At 39.3% G+C, this 22,578-nt stretch overlaps 1 protein-coding gene across 10 annotated transcripts in view; it reads left to right on the top strand.

Annotated features, from left to right (window-relative positions):
- PDE8B (phosphodiesterase 8B) overlaps positions 1-22,578 on the top strand; it is a 70,361-nt gene that overhangs the window by 32,600 nt on the left and 15,183 nt on the right. For 5 of the 10 annotated variants that reach the window (XM_058823256.1, XM_058823258.1, XM_058823263.1 and 2 more), the window contains 9 exons: positions 1,529-1,719; positions 3,021-3,080; positions 5,044-5,101; positions 9,361-9,449; positions 12,125-12,203; positions 12,684-12,824; positions 14,164-14,252; positions 14,667-14,727; positions 21,025-21,076. In XM_058823256.1, the coding sequence (XP_058679239.1) occupies positions 1,529-1,719; positions 3,021-3,080; positions 5,044-5,101; positions 9,361-9,449; positions 12,125-12,203; positions 12,684-12,824; positions 14,164-14,252; positions 14,667-14,727; positions 21,025-21,076 (820 nt within the window). The remainder of the gene's footprint in view (positions 1-1,528; positions 1,720-3,020; positions 3,081-5,043; positions 5,102-9,360; positions 9,450-12,124; positions 12,204-12,683; positions 12,825-14,163; positions 14,253-14,666; positions 14,728-21,024; positions 21,077-22,578) is intronic. The other 5 variants (XM_058823265.1, XM_058823264.1, XM_058823259.1 and 2 more) reach the window with 4 other exon arrangements.

Below are 22,578 nucleotides of genomic sequence, written 5' to 3' on the forward strand. Positions count from 1 at the left end.
AGGGATTAAAAAGAGTGACAACAGTTACCTTGGATGTTAAGTGTCAGTAAACCAAATCTGCTTATTGATAACTGCATTTAAAAACCTTCCAATACATTGAAACTTTTACCTTCTTAATATTTACAGAAATGGTGAGCATATAATTTTCTTCCATTGTTTAATGAAACTCTGACTGTTACAGTAACAATGATTGATTTTTTTATTGTTTAGAATTCAACAATCCAGGAAGCTAAAGATAAGAAGAAAGCTATTGTCACCTTTTCTAGCTTCTAGACTGATGGTGCTGAAATTTATGTGCTGACACCACAGCTGCATAAAGCAAGGTGGATAAAGGTTATTGGCCTTTCCTACAGGCATTTGGAGCAAAATTTTGCATATTTTTCTTGAGCACGTTGTTTCAGTAAAGTCAGGGGATTACTTTTATTTGTGAAATGAACAGGATTTTGCTTTATACATGACTAATCTCTGGCTGCTGACTTTTTGTGCAATTTTAATAGCTGTGGATAAACTTTTGACTTTTTGAGGCCTTCTTTTTCACAGCATATTTGTACTAAATTAGCCCTATTCTTCATCTGACACATAGGGTAGCACGGATAGTAATCAGTCGCTGTGGTAAATACCTGCAACTGTAATGGGGAATGTCTGCATGACTTAGATTAATAAATGGACACTGATAAATTGTGTGTTATGGGGCAAGGATGAAAAATTTATTCTCTCTGAAAAACACTTTCTTTTACATGAGAGGCACAGAAATACAGCTCTCTTCAGCTTCTATTCTGCATGTCAGCTTGCAAACAGGCTTCCTACAGCATCTCCTTGATCTTCAGAGTGGCACCTCTGTACACTTCTTACCTGATCTTGTGTGAGCAGTTCCTTAAGTGTTCAGTTGAAATTGTCTAAACTACTTTATATGCTTAGGGACAGTGTGGTACAATTTATTGGGTAAAAAATTCTAACATTTGGATATTTTTCCTCCTGTACATACCTTCTTGCCTGTTACTCTTTTCAGCTTTGAAATAATATTAGTTAACGCCACTTTTTGTGATTAAAGAAGAAAAGAACAGATAAAACTGTGGGTTTTTTTGCCCATTCTTCAGGGAATGTAAGAGGTAATTAAGGCAGCTGAATTTCAGACAGTTTCTTACTATCAAAAGTGTGTGTAGCTTGGATGAGATGAGTGGCAATGATGTTTGAACACTCCTGGTTGGTTGCTGATTGATTTGGAACAGGACCTAGGAAAAAATCATCGTGTGGTTTTGTCCTAAACTTTTAAACAGTCCTTGTTTAAAACCATTAACTATTTATATAGTTAACTATTGTTAACTATTGATTATTTATTGACAACTGTGGTATCCATTAAGAAAGGTGTACTACTGCATTGGTTGTATTACAACCTGTGGTTCAAGCCTCCCACTTTTAAAGCAGACTTTAAATCTTTCAAAGGGCAGAAGCATTTGTTAAGACTTGCTCCATGCAGAAGACTACTTTATGTGCTTAATGTGGTGCTGCTGTTTTCCATCCTCTGCAGGTTTTGCTAATCTTTGCAAAAGAAGACAACCAAAGCAATGGTTTCTGGTGGGCTTGTGACAGAGCAGGATACAGGTGCAATGTTGCCTGGACTCTGGAATCAGCACTTGAATGTTTCCTGGATAAGCACCAGGAGATAATTGTTATAGATCACAGGAACTCCAAGTATTTTGATGCAGAAGATATCTGCAGGTAACGTAAAGCACCTTATGCTTCTCTTAAGCTTTGGAATACGTTGTATGAAACCAAACCTCCTAATTTGAAACCAAAAAATAGGGAAAAAATAAAAACAACAAACAAAAAATGAACACCTAAAATTGTAGTGGAATGGAAGTTTGGGGACTGAGGCCAGGAGGTTTGCACACATCTACAACAATATAAAAACTACATTGTGCCAAAGCTGAACTGTAGAATTTTCTTTAACTCATGGGGTTTCTATCAGAGCATAAGCCAAAGCTGTTGTGAAACCATTCCCTGCTGTGGGTGCTGCTTCTTTCCTGGCTTACTGCTGCAGCAAAATCTGAAGCTGCAGACTACAAAGGAATGTGTTTGTTTGTGTGAATGTTGTGCACAAGGTCAAGCACTGCCAGTTCTTCGCAAAAGTTTGCATCACTCTTCTAGTCCACATGGTTGTGCCTAAGCTGCTTTAAGATTACAAGTGTTCAGTATTGGGATCCTTTGCTAAAATACACAGTTTCAGCTGAAGCATACCATTTGCACCATACTGTGCTTCTAGTCTGCCATGAGCTGAAAGTTGCCATGTTTATGACAAGGGGCATTTTAATGCTCAAATATTTGTGCTGGTCTTTCTTCTAAAAGATCAACAGATAATCATAAAGATTGTTTATTCAGAACAGTGTAATATGAGTGAAAAAACCTTATCATTAGCCAGTAAAACACAGAGTGTTCTTCTGATCTCGTCATATCTTTTTTGATTTCTCAATAATATGCAACATGGTAAAATTTTGTTTATTCGGTATTTAATGAACTGTAGTCTTTTGTAATTTGCTATGCCCACTTTTCTTACTTTCATGTCTTGATAGCACTTCCCACCCTCTAAACAAAATTTTGCAATGTCTAGAAGGACAGTGGTAAATCTGAGAGGGGGTAGAGATTCTTGTTTAAATTAGTCAAGGGCGTTGAAGATACTTTGCATGTACTGACCTTTCTCGACTCACGCATTCAGGGCAGTCTGCCCCAGATAAGCTAAATACCCAAGGGAAGGTCATAAGAGTGGGTCTGAAAAGTGATGTTTGTACACTGAGGTTTTGGAACTTTTGCCTTCTTACCTCCATAGAGCAAAATGAGAAATCTGGTGCCAAAATGAAAATGGCTTGCCTAAATGGGGATAGTTAGGTTTGGCAGTGCACTATTGTATTGTCTAGCCTCAGTGGTGTCTTTCAGTCCTGACTTTCATTTCTATTTTCAGTGAAGGTACTCAGAGGAATATTGAGAAAGCATTCAGTGTAACTGAGAAATTTTTGTTTCCTCAGGTCTATTCGTGCCACAGAGCTATCAGGGCATACTGTAATACTTGCTGTGGTTCCACGCACGTAAGTATTACTAGTTTGTGAAAGATTTTTTATTTTACTTTATAAGAACAGTTACCTAGTCTATAACAGTTGTTTAATAACAGAAAGTATCTTACTAGCAAATTTTACAGAGTAAATGTAGTATTTTTCATCTGAAATGGGCTAGTGATGTTTGATGTTTTATTTGAGTGTTCGACATCTTTCCTTTAGTGCTGAATAGTATTTTCCTGTCACCTCATGATGGGTTTTATAGTAAGAAAGCCAGACAGATATGTGTTATTTCTAAGAGGAAAGGAAAATACAAATCCAAACTAGAAAGGTGTGTATTACTTTCTAAAGGAAATAACTAGAGAAATAACAAATTGTTGTTTATTGAACTGGGTGATGGGGCAAACTTCAATACAGCTGATGCTAAATTCACCAGAATGTTGTCCATAAACCCTTATTCAGTAATTCGTAACCCATGCATTTAGGAAGAATTCTTACTTAAATATATATTTATCAAATATCTTCAAATACCCTTGTTAGAACTCCTACATACTACTGAATCCATTACCATTCTTATTCATTTCCTAAATCAATTAGAATATTAGGAAATAGAGTGGAAGGAGAACTATTACTACCAAGATTTGAAAATCAATTAAATTCGCTACTGAACAAGATTTTACTACTTAGAAAATACCTTTATCTTAATAATATTTTTTTAGATTTTTTCTCATAAGATATCACAGAATGTCTTTTTTATCTTCTTTGTACTTTGTCTTGCAATCCCCTTCTGTGTATGTAGAGAGATACACGACTTCTCTGGAGAATCTGTCAGGTTTGCTGTAGGAGTAACTATCCAGTTGTATAGAAGCTGCAAATACCTATAATAGAAGACTGTAGCACCAGCTTCTGTAAGAGTAAGATTTTTTGTATGTATTTAGGGAAAAATTCTTCTCACTGAGTTCATTATGTTTAGAGAACTATGTTAGATTCATGCCATCTAACCCTCAAGTGTTATGTCGCCTTATAGTAAATAATATACCAGCCCTGCTTAATATCTGTATCAATGACCTGGACAAGGGATTGAGTGCACCCTCAATCAGTTCACAGGCGACACCAAGCTGGATGGGAGTGCTGATCTGCTGGAGGGCAGGGAGGCTCTGCAGAGGGATCTGGGCAGGCTGGATGATGGCTGAGGCCAACAGTGAGAGGTTCCACAAGGCCCAGTGCTGGGTCCTGCCCTTGGGTCACAGCAACCCCAGGCAGCTCCACAGGCTGGGGCAGAGTGGCTGGAAAGGACCTGGGGGTGCTGGTGGCAGGAGCTGAACATGAGCCAGGCTGTGCCCAGGTGGCCAAGAAGGCCAATGGCATCCTGGCCTGTGCCAGCAGTGCTGTGGCCAGCAGGAGCAGGGCAGGGATTGTCCCCCTGTGCTGGGCACTGGTGAGGCCACACCTGAAATCCTGTGTCCAACTCTGGGCCCCTCACAACAGGAAGTATGTTGAGGTGCTGGAATGAGTCCAGAGAAAGGCAGTGGCGGTGGTGAAGGATCTGGAGCATGAGTCCTGAGGAGTGTGGAATGACTGAGGGAGCTGGAGATGTCTAGCCTTGAGAAAGGGAGCCTCAGGGAGACTTTGTTTCTCTCTACAAGTACCTGAAAGGAGGATATACTCTCCATACCAGGTGGGGTACGTTTTTTCTCTCCGAAGTATCAAGGGATCTGACCATAGGAAGTGGTCTCAGGTTGTGCTAAGAGAAGTTTAGATTGGGCATTAGGAAAATTTTCTTCCCTGAAAGGGTTGCAAGCATTGCAACCCAGGCTACCCAGGACAGTGGAATCACCATCCCTGCAGGTATTTAAAAGATGTGTGGATGTGACACTTGGGAAGTGGTTCACTGCTGTTCAGTGCTTAGCACTGCTGAGTTAAGAGGTTGGACTCGATGATCTAACAGTCATTTCCAACCTGAATAATTTTGTGGTTGTGTGATTTTGTTTTGTAGATCTGCTGACCAAGAAGAGACTTCTGTTCTCCCCCTTCTTGATGCAGGCTTTGATAGGGTATGTATAAATTGCCTATTTAATATAGAAAATATAGTAGCTTCATAAATTACAAACACTTCTGCTTCCTCAAATTGAAAAGTACACATCCTCTTCTGTTAGAATTTTTTTGATAAGAAACCAGTGGCAGTTGATTTAGTTTTCCTTTCAGGAGTATTCCAGAAGCATATGAAACAAAAAGCTCTGTGATCTAGGTAGTCCTTTCAGAATAGCAGCTGTACTGACATTACCTTCTTGTGGTCTGGCTGGGTAGCACGTGTGTTTTATGACTGCACTAAGAAACAGGGGTGGGAGGCTCTGATTAACACATCACAGCATGCTGACTCGTCACCCAGACCCCTCCATGTGTCTCAGGCTGCTGGGATTTCTCTTCTAAAGGGACTACAAAGCTGGTCCAGCTCGTGAAGATTTTTCCCCCCGTAATGTCTGTCATGTTGGTTTGCACAAATTCTTCTCAGTACAGAGTTAGAGACGCTCCTGTACCAGAAGCAGAAGGGAAGATAACTGTTCATACTGTTCCTCAAAGGGCTTTGTAGGAGAGAGCAGAAAGGCAGGAGTTCTCAGCTCTGAAAATCTAGGTTGCTTACCCTCTCCCAACATTTGTGTGAATGGCTTTGGTTGGATATTAATGTTATGTTACTCTAAAATAAACCAGCTGCATTTTTTAAGTTAGCCATTCATAAGGAAGGATGTGTACTTAGGCATAAGAAGCGGATCTGAAGAATTAGTTAGAATTAACTGTATATATTTTCTTTAAACTATACATATTTAGGAAAATTAACTGTAGTAAGGAAAATCAGAGAAGAGATGGAATTAACTCAGGCAAAAATCTCATTCTCCTTTGCTTATACTGAGTCCAGTGTCTGAGCCAACTCACATTCAGCTCAAGTTTGGTTATACAGCAGAACATGAACCAGAATTACTATTTTCAGATGATCTCCCAAAAATAGAGGTATAAGATCTTGCCTGTACTGCAAGAGTATTGTGGGGTCAAAGCATTTCTAAAGTACTTACATGCTCTGAAAATTGGAAATGTTAGTCTAAGAGAAAGGTCAGCCCAAGAATGCCAGTGCTTTATTAATGTAGTTTCTCCCTCTCCCTCTCCCTCTCCCTCTCCCTCTCTCTCTCTTTCTCTCTCTGGCTGAAATATTTTTCAAAGAGAAGTTTATTACTTCTCAGGTCTACTGTTTCATTTGAACACAATGCAGGGCAATGTGTTTTGTAAGCTAGATTAAAACTGTAGGTGTAGTACTGAATAAAGTCAGAGGAGACTCTGGTGTGAGACATGGCTCTGTGATACTCTCTGCCTTGGAAAAAAGAATCTTTTTGCACCTGACAGCTGTGCTAACTACTCTCTTTTGCTGTCCCACATTTATCAGAGGGCTTGAATAATGTAATAATTGCGTATTGGAACCATTTTCAAGACTTTAAAATACATCTGATGTCGAAGTTTCCTTTTTGCTATGGGGTGGACATAGCAATTATTTTTGCTTGGATGGCAATCAGTAGGGACTAAATGCATTATCACACAAAGATTTAAACATGCCCCTCTTCAAAAGAAAGGTGGTATTTGCAGGGAGTCTCTTCCTCATCAGCAAAAATTAAATTTATTTTTGGAAAATTGCAATCTGTGTAAATCATAATTTTTTCTTTATGCTGACTTATTTCTGGTTTTTCTTCCTTCTTCTTAAGAAAGTTCATTTCATTTCATCTGATTTTCCCTCTATATCATTAACAACTCTTGTGTTTGTGTATTAATGCTGTTGCTAATCCAGGATATTAATTATGCTTTTTTTTTCCCTCTCAGCCTCATAAACCTAATAGTGGTGGCCTACTTAGGATGGGCTAATTTGAATAAGCAATTTAGCGTCCTGACTGATTTTTAGCTATGATTTAAATCAGCAAACAGGAGATCTTAATGTTTGCAGTTACTGAATTACAACCTTGTCTTGTATTTTGAACCGCTTTAACAAATGTTTATTCTCATTGACCAGATACTATTAAAACTTACTAGATTGGAATAAAAGGAGTCTTTAATATTAAAATGAATTCTTTTTGCTAAGCAAAAAGAAGAATGCATTACTGCTAGTTTATAATTCTTGTGGCTTGTACTAAGTTCTGCATAGAACAACAGTGGAATCCCATTATAATGAAGAAAATAATTTAAAAGTATATGTTATTTAAATCAAAATGTAGTGCATAAATATGAAACTTTTTAAAAATAAAGTGTTTTGTCTGCCTTCTAATATCTGCAAGTTCAGAAATCTTCTTATTCTTGTGTCACATTAAAAGCACAGATGAGAAAAAGATATGTTTCCTGCTATTTTCATGTCCCAGTTGATTTCTCAGTTTTGAGTCAGCCAGCAAATGACCAGCATTAACACTATGAACTTAGATAAAGTGATTCTTTAGATCTGCAGAAGACTATACAACAGTTAAGAGCATGGTTAGCACTTTGATAAGCTGCAGTTCTGGTTTCTTAGCAAAAGATTTGTGCCAAGAATTTTGTCATTGAACAGCAGTGCTTAAATTTTTTCAGTAAAACACACTACTATAAAATTTAGTTTATAAAGAGCCTTAGCATAATCTACTAAGTCTATTTCATAAAATAGGTTGCCATCGTAGATAAATTTTATATTATTGAGAGTTGTTCTCATTCTTTTAAATTTAGCTCAAACGTATTTGAATACTTAAAAGAGCATCCAAAACCTGAAAATCTCAGTCTACACTGCTTTAGAAGACAAGTTTGTTAGCAGGCTGTTTGGTATACAAAAACACAACATTGTTTGCTTTGTTTCTGCCAACTTTTTATGGTACCTTTCATTTTCCCATGTGTTCTGTAGCATGGGAGGTGAAAGTTACAGAAATATTTCAAGGTGTCAACATTAGGGAGTGGAACAGACCCATGCCAACAGTTGTTTTTAATGTTACTTTTGTTATATTTTACTCACAACTTGGAATTAAGCTACTGGTCTCCAAAACTCAGTTTTTCATACAGGACAGAAGCACAGATTTCTTGAAAGCTATTCTTTGGAGGTTTGCATGCTCCTCTGGACTGTGCATGCAGCTGTGCTGTGAGAACTAGAGACAACACAGGGCATTTCCTGTGATAACTAAAATCAGTGCATGTGATTGATCAATAAACTTTAACTGAACTCAGAGAATATACTTCTTTTGTAGCAACATAATTTTTCTGATTTCAGCAGGATCAAGCACAAGACCTTTTAGACCTAACAGAGAACATTCTCTCCTATCTGGAGTAAAAGTTTTTTTCACTGCAGTCAGATGCTCCTTACTTTGTGTACTTCTGAATTCGCTGTGGCAGCTCAGTGAGATTACTTGAGAAGCAAAGTTGCTTCACTTTTGGAGCTTTAGCCGCAATATTTGCTTGGAAACAAATGCCAAATATATTTTTCTTTCTTTTTTATTAGCATGTATGTTTTATGTCTCTAAGGTTTTCCATTTCCATTCTGAATTAAGGATAGATGTTCAAAATAAAACATCAAGGCAATACTGGTTTTGTGTGAGACTGTGTTTGGGGGTTTTTTGGAGTATTTGGTGGGTTGCTAAAACCAAACGGGAAAATGCAGCAAAGGAATTAGCATTTTTATACTTGCTTTGTATTTAGATATTTGTTTAGTCTTAAAAACCAGAAACTCATTCCTGAGGGAAAGATTATTATTCACAACACAAAGGGTACAACAAAAACTTTTTTCTACCAGAAAAGAAAGTATGGTTGGGGTTGGAAGGGACCTCTAGAGGATATCTTGCCCAGCCTCCCTGCTCAAGTAGAGTCCCCTAAAGCAAGTTTAGGACCATGCCACACAGTTTTTCAAGATCTCCAGTGATGGAGATTCTGCAGCCTCTCTGGGTAACCTGTGCCCAGGTCACCCTCACAGTAAAAAAATAGTGTTGCCTGATATTCAGGCTCCCTGAAACTCCTTTGTTTCTGTTTGTACCAATTGCCTCTGGTCCTGTCACTGGGCATCACTGGAAAGAAGCTGGCTCTGTCTTCTTGCAGTCTCCCTTCAGATATTTATATGTCTTGATGTGTTCTCCACTTCAGCATTCTCCTTTCCAGGCTGAAAAGCCCCAGTTCTCTTGGCCTGTCTCACAGCAGAGGTGCTTTATCACCCTTGTGGGCCTTTGCTGGCCTCATGCCAGCTTTCTTTAAAAAGTTAAAGTTTTAGATGCAGAAACAGAAATAACAGTTTAAAACTATTCCAGCCTATTTCATGTACTCTTGATTTGTCTTCCAGCAATTCATGGAGAACAGCAGCGTAACTGCTTGTTACAATGAACTGGTTCAAATAGAACATGGGGAAGTGCGATCTCAGTTCAAATTACGGTATGTAGAGGTGTGAGAAACTGCAAACGACAACCTCTTGGTCTAAACAATTGCATCATGTTATTTTCTGCTTCTTCCCAGCTAAGCATTTGTGTGCCTTGCATCTGTATGTTAACTAATGCACTACTCTTCTATATTTCCTCCTTCTGTGTTTTTGTAATGGACAAACTCAGTGCTTTAGTAACTGTGGTACCCTGAGAAATCTTGGTCAGTGTAGGTGTGGGCTGTGAATTTAAGTGACGGTAAAACTTTATAAAGTGATCCTTGATTTCGTGTGTCTGAGCTTTCATATTAGGAGGCTTGAACTGAATGCAATCTTGATTCAGCTCTGAGTTTTTATTTTCTTTCTTGGCTGAGACTCAGCAGGCCAGGAGCACAGTTTTATATGTTATCGAGAAGTTAAATGGGGCTCATTCCCACTTTTGCACTTTTTCCCCACATTGCACTTTTTCCTTAATGTGACTAATTTTTTATTTAATATTGGTGCTTTTGCATGCATGTCGATATTTTTGCAATGCAACCATATGAAACTATAGGAAAGAAATGCAGAGAAAGAGCTGTTCTCTCTGTGGCATAAATTAATTCGAGTTCCATCTACAAAAAATACTATCACTTTTCTACAGGTTTCAGTGTCTCTGTTTCACAAGTTGATTTTTTCTAAGATTTCTTTGCAAACTGATACCAAAGTGACTTTATATTTTGAGTGATTGCATATTCATGCACACAAACTGCAATGACGGTGGAATTCCAGGGAAAAAAATTGGATTTTGGTTTACACCATTTTAATAGTTGTTTTCTAAAACTCAGCAAGAATGTCTTCCCCTTACCTCTGTCTTATTAGAGAAATGTCATTAAAAACTAATCAGAGCCAATCCTGGTTATGGCATTCAGGTATAATTTTTTTTTCATTTGTGTGGTTTAATTAAGTGGGGAAAAGAGTGCTGCACTGCACATCTGTGCTGCTAGTTGATTATCTGGGGATCTTCTAAACAGCTTTGTGAAAATGAAAGGGAAGAGAATACAGAAAGTTCGTTGATAGAATTAAACTCAGGATATGTCATGTGTTCAGACACAAGAGAAATGTGATGAAAAACTAGCATCAGCCCCAGAGAGAAGTAAATGAGATCATGTCAGTGGTCAGAAGTGGCTTTCCATTCCTAGCACAGACTCCACTTTTCCACAAAGCTGGTTCTGGTTGGAAACTTGGTTGGACATCTGTGTGCTAATTAAAGGGGATATGGGCCATTTAAACTTGTAATTTTGCTGGCTTGCTTGCCAGATCAATTGAAAATACTTGAATAGTGCAGACATATCTGTGTGTTTTCTTACAGAAAGTCTATGTAATTACATTTGTTAGCAGCTGATGTACCAGACAGGCATCTATCACTGAGACAAATTAGTTCCTTCACACAGCACAAAATCACACGTGGAAACCAGATTGAATTGCTAGAAAATCACATATAAAATTACACTCCAAGCTCCTTTTATTATACGAGCAGAAACACTTCTGTCATCTTCTGTACAAAATACTTTTTCCCCACAAACCTTCATCCACATGGTTGCATGTCTGTGTTTCTGCGTATGTCTCTTTGTGTATCCTATTTTGTTTTGAGTTACTTCTACAATAAGCAGAAGTAGTAATGTCCTGTATTTCTTAATTCTCTAGTCAGTGGTACTAATTCAAACCCTGCTATGCAGCCTGGAAGCAAGAGGTTTCTTTTAGGTAATAACTGTACAGGAATATTTATGCATGGTGCATTTTAGCTCCATGAAATGAGAATTATGTAGAAGATAATTAGTTTGTCTTCAGACCAAATCAAAGACAAGGCACTGATGTCTATCAAAGCAAGTATGACTAAGTTGTTTCTTCCAGTTCTCACTCTTCTGGGCCATGGCAGGGTCCTGGAACTACATGACCTTCATGTCCCTTCCAACCCAAATCATCCCATGATTCTATGAGATATACATTTTTCCCTAATATTAGAAGTGTATATTAATTTTAACGCCATCCTGTGTAAGTCATAATATAAGCAATTTGAATTCTGTACCAAGAAGGTAAGGCTTTTATTTTCCTGCATTAGTTCAAGGATAGCCCTGAAAATAATAGGCAACAAAGATCATCTGGGCCCTGAAAGATGAGGATGTATGGAAATCAAGTCACTGCATTATTACTTGGAAGAAGGAAAATTGGTAATTTTTTTATTAGAACTTTGAGATGGATCAAATTGCTTCCTTTAACTGTGTTGTATTACAGTTTCTTTGATAGTGCCAACCTACTTGCTGTACTATAAAACTTTGTCTATATGTGCTGTCATGATTTTTGTGCTTCCAATCTTTAATGATCACAGAACTTTCTGATGTAATAGTAGTGTGTTATTTTACTGCTAATTGTTCATTCCTGCTGTTCAGAGCATGTGTGTAGATACAAACGTACTCTTAAGATGCTGCAGCACCTATGAGCACATTTACAATGTAATCTGCAGTAAAAGCACGTTAACAACAGGGATGTCTGAGGCTGGATGTTCTGAAAAAGTCATAATAAAGGTTGTGGCATGGTCTAGTCAAAACAACTGCTATTTTGTGGTTCATCTATCAAGTAAAATTTAATCATGTATTTATAGTGAACAAAATGTTCTAACAATAAAACTAATGTGCTAATCATTTGCTACTTGCAGGGCTTGTAATGCAGTCTTTACAGCATTAGACCATTGTCAGGAGGCTGTAGAAATAACCAGTGAAGATCACGTCATTCAGGTAGGGGGGAAATGTTAACTGTTTTATAGAATTTGAAAAGAGGGACCCCAAAGAGATCTTGGCTCAGTAGTTCCTGTTCTATATCAATATTTTAGTTTTGTTGCCCATTAGAAAGTCTTGTGCAATGAACTGCTTAATTTCTGATTGCTGCACACTGATGCCTGCTGAATTTATAAGACTTTTCCTTCTGTAACTTCATTGAAACTATAGTTTTCAGTAATGTTGTTTCTGGTAAAACCTGCATTAATTCTCTTTCTGTGCCTTCTGATAGATTACATATTGCCTTCTCTTGCTTGAATAAAATGTTTCACCATTACATAGTATTTTTATATAAACTGTTTATTCAGAAACACTGAATTGTAGGGATGTGTGGTTGTGGCTTTAGCATATAACTTTTCACACTTTGGTACTTATATATAACTTACTAGTTTTTAAATAAGTTTTTTTTAGTATTGTCCTAATGTACCTTTGTTTTGGCAGTATGTTAATCCAGCCTTTGAACGGATGATGGGGTACTGCAAGGGAGAACTTATTGGCAAGGAGCTTACTGAACTACCTAAAAGTGATAAAAACTCTGCAGATCTTTTGGACAACATAAACACATTTATTAAAAAAGGAAAGGTAATCAAATATGACAAACTCTTGTGAAATCACTATAGCGTTCTATTCTGATTTGGTTTTATTGCTGTAGGTTTAAGAACACTAGATGTATTCTTCATGAGTACACATATAAGACCAGAATTGTGTTTCTCACATGTCTAAGCACAACAGCCCATGCCAAAGACAAGTGACTACAGATATCATTAGCTTTGCTTTTAGGATCTGACTGAACTCCTACTGATTTGCTGGTTTAAGATCAGTATCAGAATGTTTTCTGTGTTTCTGTTTTGCTCAGAGCCCATGGAGCTTTCTTAGATGCAATGTAACAGTTTGTCCCTCAGTCAGTCTCTCAGGTGGCTGAATCATCCAACTAAAATGTGTAACTTCTGTCAAACAGCAGAGCCTTGCTGACTGTGTACTTAAAGCACCAAAATGTATTGGCACCCAGTGGGGTGCCAATTGCTTTCCTAATAACTACGGTTAGAATGTCTGCAGTGCACTGTGAACTCCTGTCCTTAAGGCGATGGGCCTGGCAATATGACATGCAACAGTCTCTTGTCCCATCTCCCCTGGGTTGCAGAAATACCTGTCGCCCTTCCCTGTCTCACATTCTGCTTCAAGACCTTTGGGGAGTTCTTGAGTCTTTGAGTCATGTCCAGCAGTGATCTGAGCTTTGTGAGTCACTGTCTGCAGGTCCACCTTGGTTCATTAGCAATACCTACAGGCCGCTCCTGCTGTGCTCCTCCTCATTTATATGGGCTGCCCTGCAGCTAGCACTGTCTGCTCAAAGGTATCTTCTACCCCCTCTCCAGCTTCATCCTACCCTGCTGCCAGGTAGTTTCCCCCTTAAGATATTTCCTCTTTGAGGTTAGTTGAAGGACATATTTACATCAAGGATTTCTGAAGTTTAGTATATATATCGCATGGCAACTGACAACTTCAAAGCTGAATGGTATTTAGGCTTATTTCTGCTGGTGCCAAAGGATATACGCTGGATGTGTTGCAGTCACTGCTCCTTATGGTGGCACCTAGCAAGAATGTTTGTCACCTCTTTAATTAGATGATACCTACAGTTCCTTGTAAAAATTGTAAAGTTCCTTGTAAAAAATACCTTCTCCCAAGAGGAACATAATTATACTCTCCTTATGTTAGTTAAAGATGCTGCTCTCCATTGGGTGAATAGGTGCTGCTCACTCTCTCTGTAATACTTGAGAGTACATTAATTTTATACAATTTTTAAAAATACAACTATGAAATAAAAATAATTATTTAATACATAAGAACTATGCAATAATAAACAAGTATTTGACTGCAAGCTATGTATGCTCAGATGCTGTCTCTGTTTTGTGTGTTTCTTTAGGAGTGGCAAGGAGTTTACTATGCAAGAAGGAAATCAGGGGACAGTATCCAGCAGCATGTGAAGATAACACCTGTGGTCGGTCAAGGAGGGTAACTAACTTGTCCGGAACATAATTGCTTTCTGGGTTTTAGGGCCTTCTCTCTGCTTTCTGCATCTGTAAGTTTGACATGAACCTCCATGTATTTAGCAGCTGGGAAACCTCCGTGTTTGTGTGTGTGCTTGTACGTGTTCCCACCTTCGCAGTTTAGAACAGACACTTTGCCAAATTCTGCTCCCAGATTTGCAGGAGAATTCCTGGACCAACAGAAGTATCGGGTGTCCTGCAACAAAAACCTCAATGTCACACTGAAGGACTGCTTGTCACCCAGTTGTCTTGCTGGTGTTGGGCTTGGTATCTGTTTTCCTGAGGGCTTAGAGATCTCTCCTTTAGAAAATAGTAACGTATCAATTCACTTCTGTCTTTACGATGTGATGGAGTAACAAGTGATAATTTCTGTTGTTAGGAAAATAAGACACTTTGTGTCCCTCAAAAGACTGCATTGTACCAATGAAAACAACAAGCAGGTATTGTATTTCTTTCATGTTATAATTTTCACAGCTTTTAGTGAATGATATTTTTTGGCTTATAAATTTTTCCAAGAAGATGTGACCTATATTGTCGATGAGATTCTCACTGATTGTTGGAGCAAGCAAGAAAATTTCAACATTTGCTTGTATTAGTCTCTGTTTGTAGGACTCCTGAGGAAGACCATCTTTCATTTCTGGAGCATGGGCATGACAGTTGATTCCATGATACTGTGGAGCAATACAGATCACAGTTCAAAGGGAGCTCAGGGCCTGTTTTGTTGGGCTGCTCTTGCCAGTCTGATCTGCTGTACTTATACCAACTAATGATCCGTGCTCAGTGGCCCCAAGGTTTGTTAAGTGTGGTACTTTTATGAAGTGCAGCCCTCATGCTGGCCCTGAGGCTTCCCACACCTGCCAGAACAGGTGCTGTGGGAGGGTGCTACTCAAGCCACAACCCCAGCAAACCAGCAGCAGTGGCAGAGCTGGGTCTCTGCAGTCCAGACACAAATCTACACCAGCTGCCCCTGCAACAAACCTGGTAGTGTGGGGAGCTGTTTGCTGTCGTCTTCTGCTGGCTTCCTCCCTCTGATGGTGTCTGAGGCAAATGATCATATCACATACTTTGCTCCAGAAGTATTCTAGTAAGTGCCATGTTGAGTAAAGAAGTCTAGACTTCTGTGAGCAAAGGAGCGAAGCCTGTCTTTGGCATGTGGTCTCTAGGTGTGAGATAGAGAGTGGCTGGAAACATTTTAGACCAAGCACGTGCTCTGTAAATAGGATATGTTTCCATGTCATTTAGGAGAGGGGTTATGTATCTTGTTTTATTTAGAATTTTATGTGCTTTTATCTGTCATGTGGGTAAAGACACTTTGGCATGAAAAGTATTTAGAAAGTCACTAGTATGCCCTTTCTTCAGTAGAACAATACTGAATATTAACACGTTACTGGAAAACCACTACTTCTAAAAGAATTTCATAGGCGGTAGCATTTGACTGTTGAAACCATCCTCCTTGCACAAGTTTTTGTGGAGGTAGGTAGTAACAAATCAAGGAGAACTCTGCATAATTCTTGGAAGAAATTTCCATGTCTATCATTGAAAAATAAGATTGATAGTATTTTAAACTGACTTCATCTTTGAACTAAACCATGTGTTTTAGTATTAGCAGCAAAATATCATTTACAGTCACAGGATGTTTTAAAATGCTCAGGCTAGAGTGCGAGAGTTTTATAAAAGCAGTGATAAAGTTGCATGCATTTTTAATTCATTGTTTAAACTTCATACCTGTTGTTTCATTTATAGCTGCTTTGATGTTGATTTGCAAGTAAGACATAATCTAAAGGCTTTTTCTGTACTATACACGCAACTGAAGGACTGGTACAGGGAGGCGTATATATGATACTCAGTGCAAGATAATAAGTATTACAAACTTGTACCCATATGTAAAAAATAGCAGTAGGAATATAAGAAAAAAGTAATTTTTTTTGTCCTTCTTTGCCCTGTAGATTGCACTGCTTATACCAGTAAGAATCATGCAATCATAGATTGATTTGACTGGAAAGGTACATTAAAGATCACCTAGTTTCAATCCCCTTGTTACAGGCAGGATCACCTTCCACTAGAATAGGTTGTTCAGAGCCAAACCCAAGCTGGCCTTGAACTTCCAGGGACAGGACATCCACAACTCCTCTGGGGAACCTGTTCCAGTGTCTCACCACCCTCAAAGTAAAGAATTTCTTCCTGATAGCTAGTTGAAACTTTCTTACTCTCTTTCAGTTTAAAACCATTGCCTCTTGTCCTATCACCAAACACTCTTGTAAAATTTTCTTTTATTTTCTTGTAGGCCCCTTTAGTAATTGGAATGTGTTAAGTGACCTCCCAGAGTCTTCTTTTCTGCGAACTGAACGACCCCAACTCTCTCATCCTTTTCACATAAGAGAGGTGCTACAGCTCTCTGGTCAGTTCCGTGGCCCTTCTCTGGATCTGCTCCTGCAGGTTCATGTCTTATGCTGGAGGCCCCTCCGGAGGTGCTGTGGCCCCTCAGGCAGTTGTGACATCGCAAAGCTGGCTGTCATCAGTCAGCCTGATGCAGGTGCACCTGGTCCCACTGGCTGTGTCCCTGACAGGGGTGTGAGTGATCCTGGCCCCAGTGCAGAGCCCCAAGGAGCACCACCCGGCACTCCTCTCCACCCAGACTCCTGGCCATTGGCCATAACTCTTGAAGCAGCAGCGTTCGGGCAATTCCTTACCCACTGGGTGGTCCATCCAGGGCTCTCCGCTGTAGAGTCAAGGGCATGCACAGAAGCATCAAATGCTTTGCACAGGTCCACTTAGATGACATTCCCTTATCCACCCAGGGTAGGAGGCCACCAAATATGTCAGGCATGATTTGCCCTTAGTGAAGCTGTGCTTGTTGTCAGCAATTATCTTCTTATTTTCCATATGCCTTAGCATAGTTTCCAGGGGAATCTGCTCCATGGATTGCAGGGCACAGAGGTGAGACTGGCCTGTCATTCCCTTGGTTTTCCTTTTTCTTTTCTAATCTTTAGAAATGACAGTTAAGTAAATTTCCCCATTTCCTGGAAACTTCACTGGACTGTTATGAATTCCTAAATCTGATTGACAGCCGCTTAGCCACTTCCTCCACCAAGTCCTTCAGGACTTAGAAATGCTGATAAGGTCCTGTGATCTCATGCACTTTCAAGTTCCTTGGATGTTCCCAAACCTGATCTTCTCCTACACTGGGTGGTTTTCATTTCCCCAGTCCCTGCCTTTACCTCCTGTGACTAGGGAAATGCATGTAGCTGGAACACTTGCCAGTGAAGACCAAGGCAAAAGAGTCAGAGAGTACCTCAGCCTTCCGTGTGTCCCAGGTAACCACATCTCCTGTTTCCTTCCAGAGAGGGACCACATTTTCCCTAACCTTTCTTTAATTCACCAAGGTACCTATAGAAGCTTTTCTTGCTGTCATTTATGTCCCTGGCCAGATTTAATTCTATCAGGCCTTAGCTTTCCTAACATGATCCCTGGCTTGTCAGACATTCTCTGTATTATTCCCAGGCTACCAATCCTTGTTTCCACTCTCTGTAGGCATCCTTCTTTTGTTTGAGTTTGTCAGCAAGTTCTTTGTTCATCCACACAGGCTTTCTGGCATTTTTCTGACTTCTCTTTGTTGTGAAGCATCATTCCTGAACTTGGAAGAGGTGATCCTTGAATATTAACCAGGTTTCTTGGGCCTGTCTTCCCTCCAGGGCCTTATTCCATGGCACTCTACCAAGCAGATTCCTGAAGAGGCCTAAGTCTGTTCTCCTGAGGTCCATGGTAGTGAGTTTACTGTGTGCCCTCATCAATGCCCTGAGGAGGATCTTGTACTCCTTCATGATTGCTGCAGCCCATGCTGCCCTTGAACTTCACGTGCCCCATAAGCCTCTCCTTATTAATGAGAAAAAGGGAAATTAGGAAACAAGGACTTGTGTCCACAGCAACATTCATATTCTCCTGTACTGCTGGAAAGTATCATCCGTTCCTGTCTTTTTAATACTGGTTCACGAGAAGCTAATAAATTAAGCACTATAGACCTGGGAAGATATACACATTTGGTGATCCCAGGGAATATGGCCTTCAAAAGGTTCTCCACAGATACAGAGGTCCGCCACAAAGGTTAAAGACTGCAGCCTAACAGAAAGTATGGTCTGTGGAGATTTTGCGTCCCTTGGGGAAAAAATAAGGTGTGTTTGATAGAACTATGCAATTGTTGTTTCACTTCTGTCACAGAAATATCTCATGCCTGTAGGAGATCCTGGACAATGCAGTTTTCCTAATATCCATGCTTTAATACTTGCAGCAGTAGAACTTTTCCTTAGACTAAAAAAATAGGGTTCCTTTTCAAGGTACAGATAAATCTTTATGGAAGGATAAAAGGAAATCAAATATTTACTTAAGTTGCAGAGCAGTAAAAGTTGTCATAGTTCAAATTTTGATGTCAAATGTCTAATGTTGCACTAAATCAATATAATTTTAAACATCTTGATCTCAGCATTCAGACAGTATATGTTGACTTCAAAACATCCTTACATCATTACACCATTACACATTTCCACCTTAAAAAAAGTATATGTGTTTTTTGCCAGTACCAACATCCTCTGTAAGGGATATCAGAGACCACTGGAACCTTCATGTATTTCCATGCCAGATTTATCACATAGAAAAACCCAGCATGTTAAATTTATGCATGGAAAAAAAAATACCTAAAAGAGCATTAAGCATTCTTACAGTGAAGATTTATGAATGAGGATTGAGTTTCATTTGACTGTTCCCGTGTGCTGAGCCTAGGTAATTATTAATGCTGCCATTGTCAATTTGAGACCTGGCAGGATAGTGTCCAGTGTTTTCACATTCATAAATTTACAAGAGAGGTGTTGTTTCTTTCAAGAACATATTGACCCAAGATTAACTGTGTAGCTGCCCTCATAACTTACCTTACATGGCTCTTTCAGGACATGCCTGCAGAAGGGGAAGAGAAGTATTCAGAACAGAAATGTGGTTTATTTTTTTAGTAAAGCACTTGGAGGACTGTGACTGTTTCTGCCAGTTGTGCAGTAGAAAGAGATATATCCATTGGCTTTGAAAGAAGCCCCAGTGAGGCCAGAACAAGCAGTTCAGATGCCTTTTGTCACTGTACCATATTTGATGAGATTTCCTTAACCTTGCTCTGTTTGGATGAGATTATTTCTCTGAGAGTTTCTACATGGTTACAAGAGAGGTGTTGAAGCTTTTAAAATTTTTTTGGATGAAGAGTCAGTTCTTACACTCCCCTGAACAAGAATTATATGGAGCAATGGCAAAGGGTTTCCCTTTCTTATTTTTTTTAATTCGTTACAAAAAGTCATGCCTGAATTTTGAAAGAAGAAAATTTCCATTTTCTTCTCTTCTCCTTTCACTGTCTGTCTCTCCCCCTCATAGCAGAAAGGAAGAAACGAAAGGTGTGCAAGAATGGCAGAATGACAGAAAAGAGAATTTGTATCACTCTTTTCCTTTCTTTCCTGAATAATCCCCATGAGGACCCTGCAGCATGCACAGTCACAAACTGATACAGACCAGTAAGAGCACACAAGCACAACCTTGTCATACTCTCCTTTTAACTGACAGGTTGCAGCCATGGACTTCATGCTTCCATGTAATCTAGTGCTTTGGTACAGCCAGGTGATGGATTTGGTCAGAACAACCAGTCACCATATGACAGTAATGGACTCCTAAATATTATGTGTACTGAATAATTTGTAATTACAGTGTCAAGCACTGACAATTATTCATCTGAAGTAAGAGGGTATGTGTATCTTCTCTAGTGACTGCAGTAAAAAAGTAAGCATTATTCCTAGCAAGCATTATTTTTAGTCTTTCTCTGTGACTCCGTTAGCTATACTTATATACATCATACACCAATTTTCAAGAAATAACTTGAGGAACTGCCATTTCTGGTCAGCTTTCCTATCAACAGCAAAACACTTTCTTCTAATCACACAACAAAGGAGAGTGGTGAGGTGATTAGTAGGTATTAAACTGTCATGAACTGGACAGTACTTTTGTCTTTGAGAAGAATGAAAAAGCAGAGGAACATTTAATCTGTGTTACTGCAGATCAAGCAATAGCTGTAAATTTTAATATATGGAAATATCCTATCTAAATTCTAAGAAAGCTTGAAAAAGCTACTATTGGAGCTGCCTATAAGTGTTTCAGAAGAACAAAGAATTAAGATTCCATGCCTAACTATTAATTCATGAGAATGATTTAAAACTACTTGAAAATAAAGGTCTGATGAATGACAACTACCTCTACCCCTTATTTCCTGGAGAATAGTTTTTGAAACTGAGTTTTTTGAAGTCCAGTTTATCAGTTATCCATGAAAGGATGCATTCAAAATTAGCTTCAATAGTTCTAAGAAAAATATTTTTAAAGGACAAAAAATAGTGTTGTAGGTTTTCTTTTATTCTTTCAGGTTCATATGCAACTTGCACTTAAAACAGTACCTAAATGAGTATCAGTTCTCTTGTAAACACAGGCATTAAACGGGAATTCAGTACATAAAAGCACTTGTATCTATGATTTTCTGCATGGCCTATCTGTTTGCTTTCATATTATTCCTCTACATCTAATTACACCTGAAGAAGAGTCTTAGCCAAAGAATTTTTTTTAGATAGCTGAATGGAAAATACTGAATATGGACAGTGTTGAATGCAGCCTGTTTAAAGTTTTTTGTATTCTTTTTTCTTACATATATGTTTTATTCTTATCTCCAGCTCTACAAGAGTCACCGTGAGGATAAGCACACAGGAGACAATTCTCAGTCAGGTTAGAGTATTACCCTTTACCTCTACATTCCTCTGTGCTGGGGGCTGTGTCGGGGTTCTCTGCTAGAATGAACTGTTGTGTCTTCCCCCTGTCTGGTCAGTGGTCAGAGCTGATGGCCAAGGACAGATGCCAGCTGCCTCTGATACCACACCATGAATTGGACTTGTAATCATCAATAATTGAGTCTCCTGTGCAGACCTCTTGCTGTGCATTTGAAGTTCACTGTTTGTTCCTGTGGCTGGTGTACCTTGGCACCTCTTTGTGTTTGAAATGTGGAATGTGCTGATTTGTGCCAGCACACCTGCCACAGTGTGTCCAAGTTTAGGGCCTGTCAGCAGGCCATTGGTTTGGCCCCAGCACAGGCTAAGATAGTTGTCTCTGAGGTGTCCAGGCCTGAGCAGCTCAGTTCCAGTCAGCCCAGAGTTGCTGCAGCATGTCTGAAACCCTTGTCTTGTGTCTTAGGTAGGTTTACTTACTCACAGACAGCACATTCCAGCACTCCTTGAGTTTTGCAGAGAGGTTTTGACTAGAAGTGTGGAGCATGAGGGAATAATTCCTTCCTCCAATGCTATGTAGGGTTTGGAATACCCCTTTTCCCTGAAGAAGGAGGTACTTAAGGCCACTTTTAAGCTTGTGACTCTAGTGGTCTCAGCCAGACTGATGTCTTATAATCATGAGTGAAAAGATTCTCATGCCTTGTTACCTTCTGGCACCTGAAGCCTTTCCTGCTATGAAAGGTGAGACAATGTTGCTGTGCAATTTCATGCAGCTTCTGGTTTTCACATGGGAGGAGGATATAACATATAAAGAGCATGGTACGTGACTGCTTGACATCCCCTGCTCTCTTAAGAAGCCTAAGAATACATAGAAACATCTGAGAGCTTTGTGATGCCAAACAGCAATGGGCAGGGGGAAGAAGAGACAATATGAAATTGGATGTCCTCATTCCCATTGCTGCTGCCAGAACTGATCCACAGTATGTTAAAACATTTGCTTCTGTATCCCTGTAACAAAAGCAGATTTTCTTCTCGCTGTTTCTGTCCTGCAAACAGGAAGATGAGGAAGCCCATAAATTAAGCAGGACACTTGTTACTAACACATTTATATTAGCTTGCTAATGTTTTAAGTTTGCTCATTCTTGTGACAGATTTCAGCAAGCCTGGGAAGCCCCATGGTATGACACCACATTGATGACAACATTGCAGTGAAAGTAGGCAGTCTCAGAGCATGTGATGTAGGTTATTCTTCCCTGCAGTCCATGGCTGTGCTCCAAGAATAACTTTTCAGAGCCATGGGCATATACCAATATGTGACGAGCATAGAAGAGTAGTCCAGGTGTATCATGCTGTTTGCAGTGGTGTGAGATTTTTAACAACGTGGATGATAAGATTTTCTGCTCACCAGGTAAAGAAAAAAAATTACGTAGGCATTTAAATATTTACAGATGAAACCACAGTATGGCAGAGAGTAGCTTTTATGCACCTGTGACTCTTTGGGTGGCA

The sequence above is a fragment of the Ammospiza caudacuta genome, chromosome Z (assembly GCF_027887145.1).
Source record: "Ammospiza caudacuta isolate bAmmCau1 chromosome Z, bAmmCau1.pri, whole genome shotgun sequence".
Taxonomy (NCBI): domain Eukaryota; kingdom Metazoa; phylum Chordata; class Aves; order Passeriformes; family Passerellidae; genus Ammospiza; species Ammospiza caudacuta.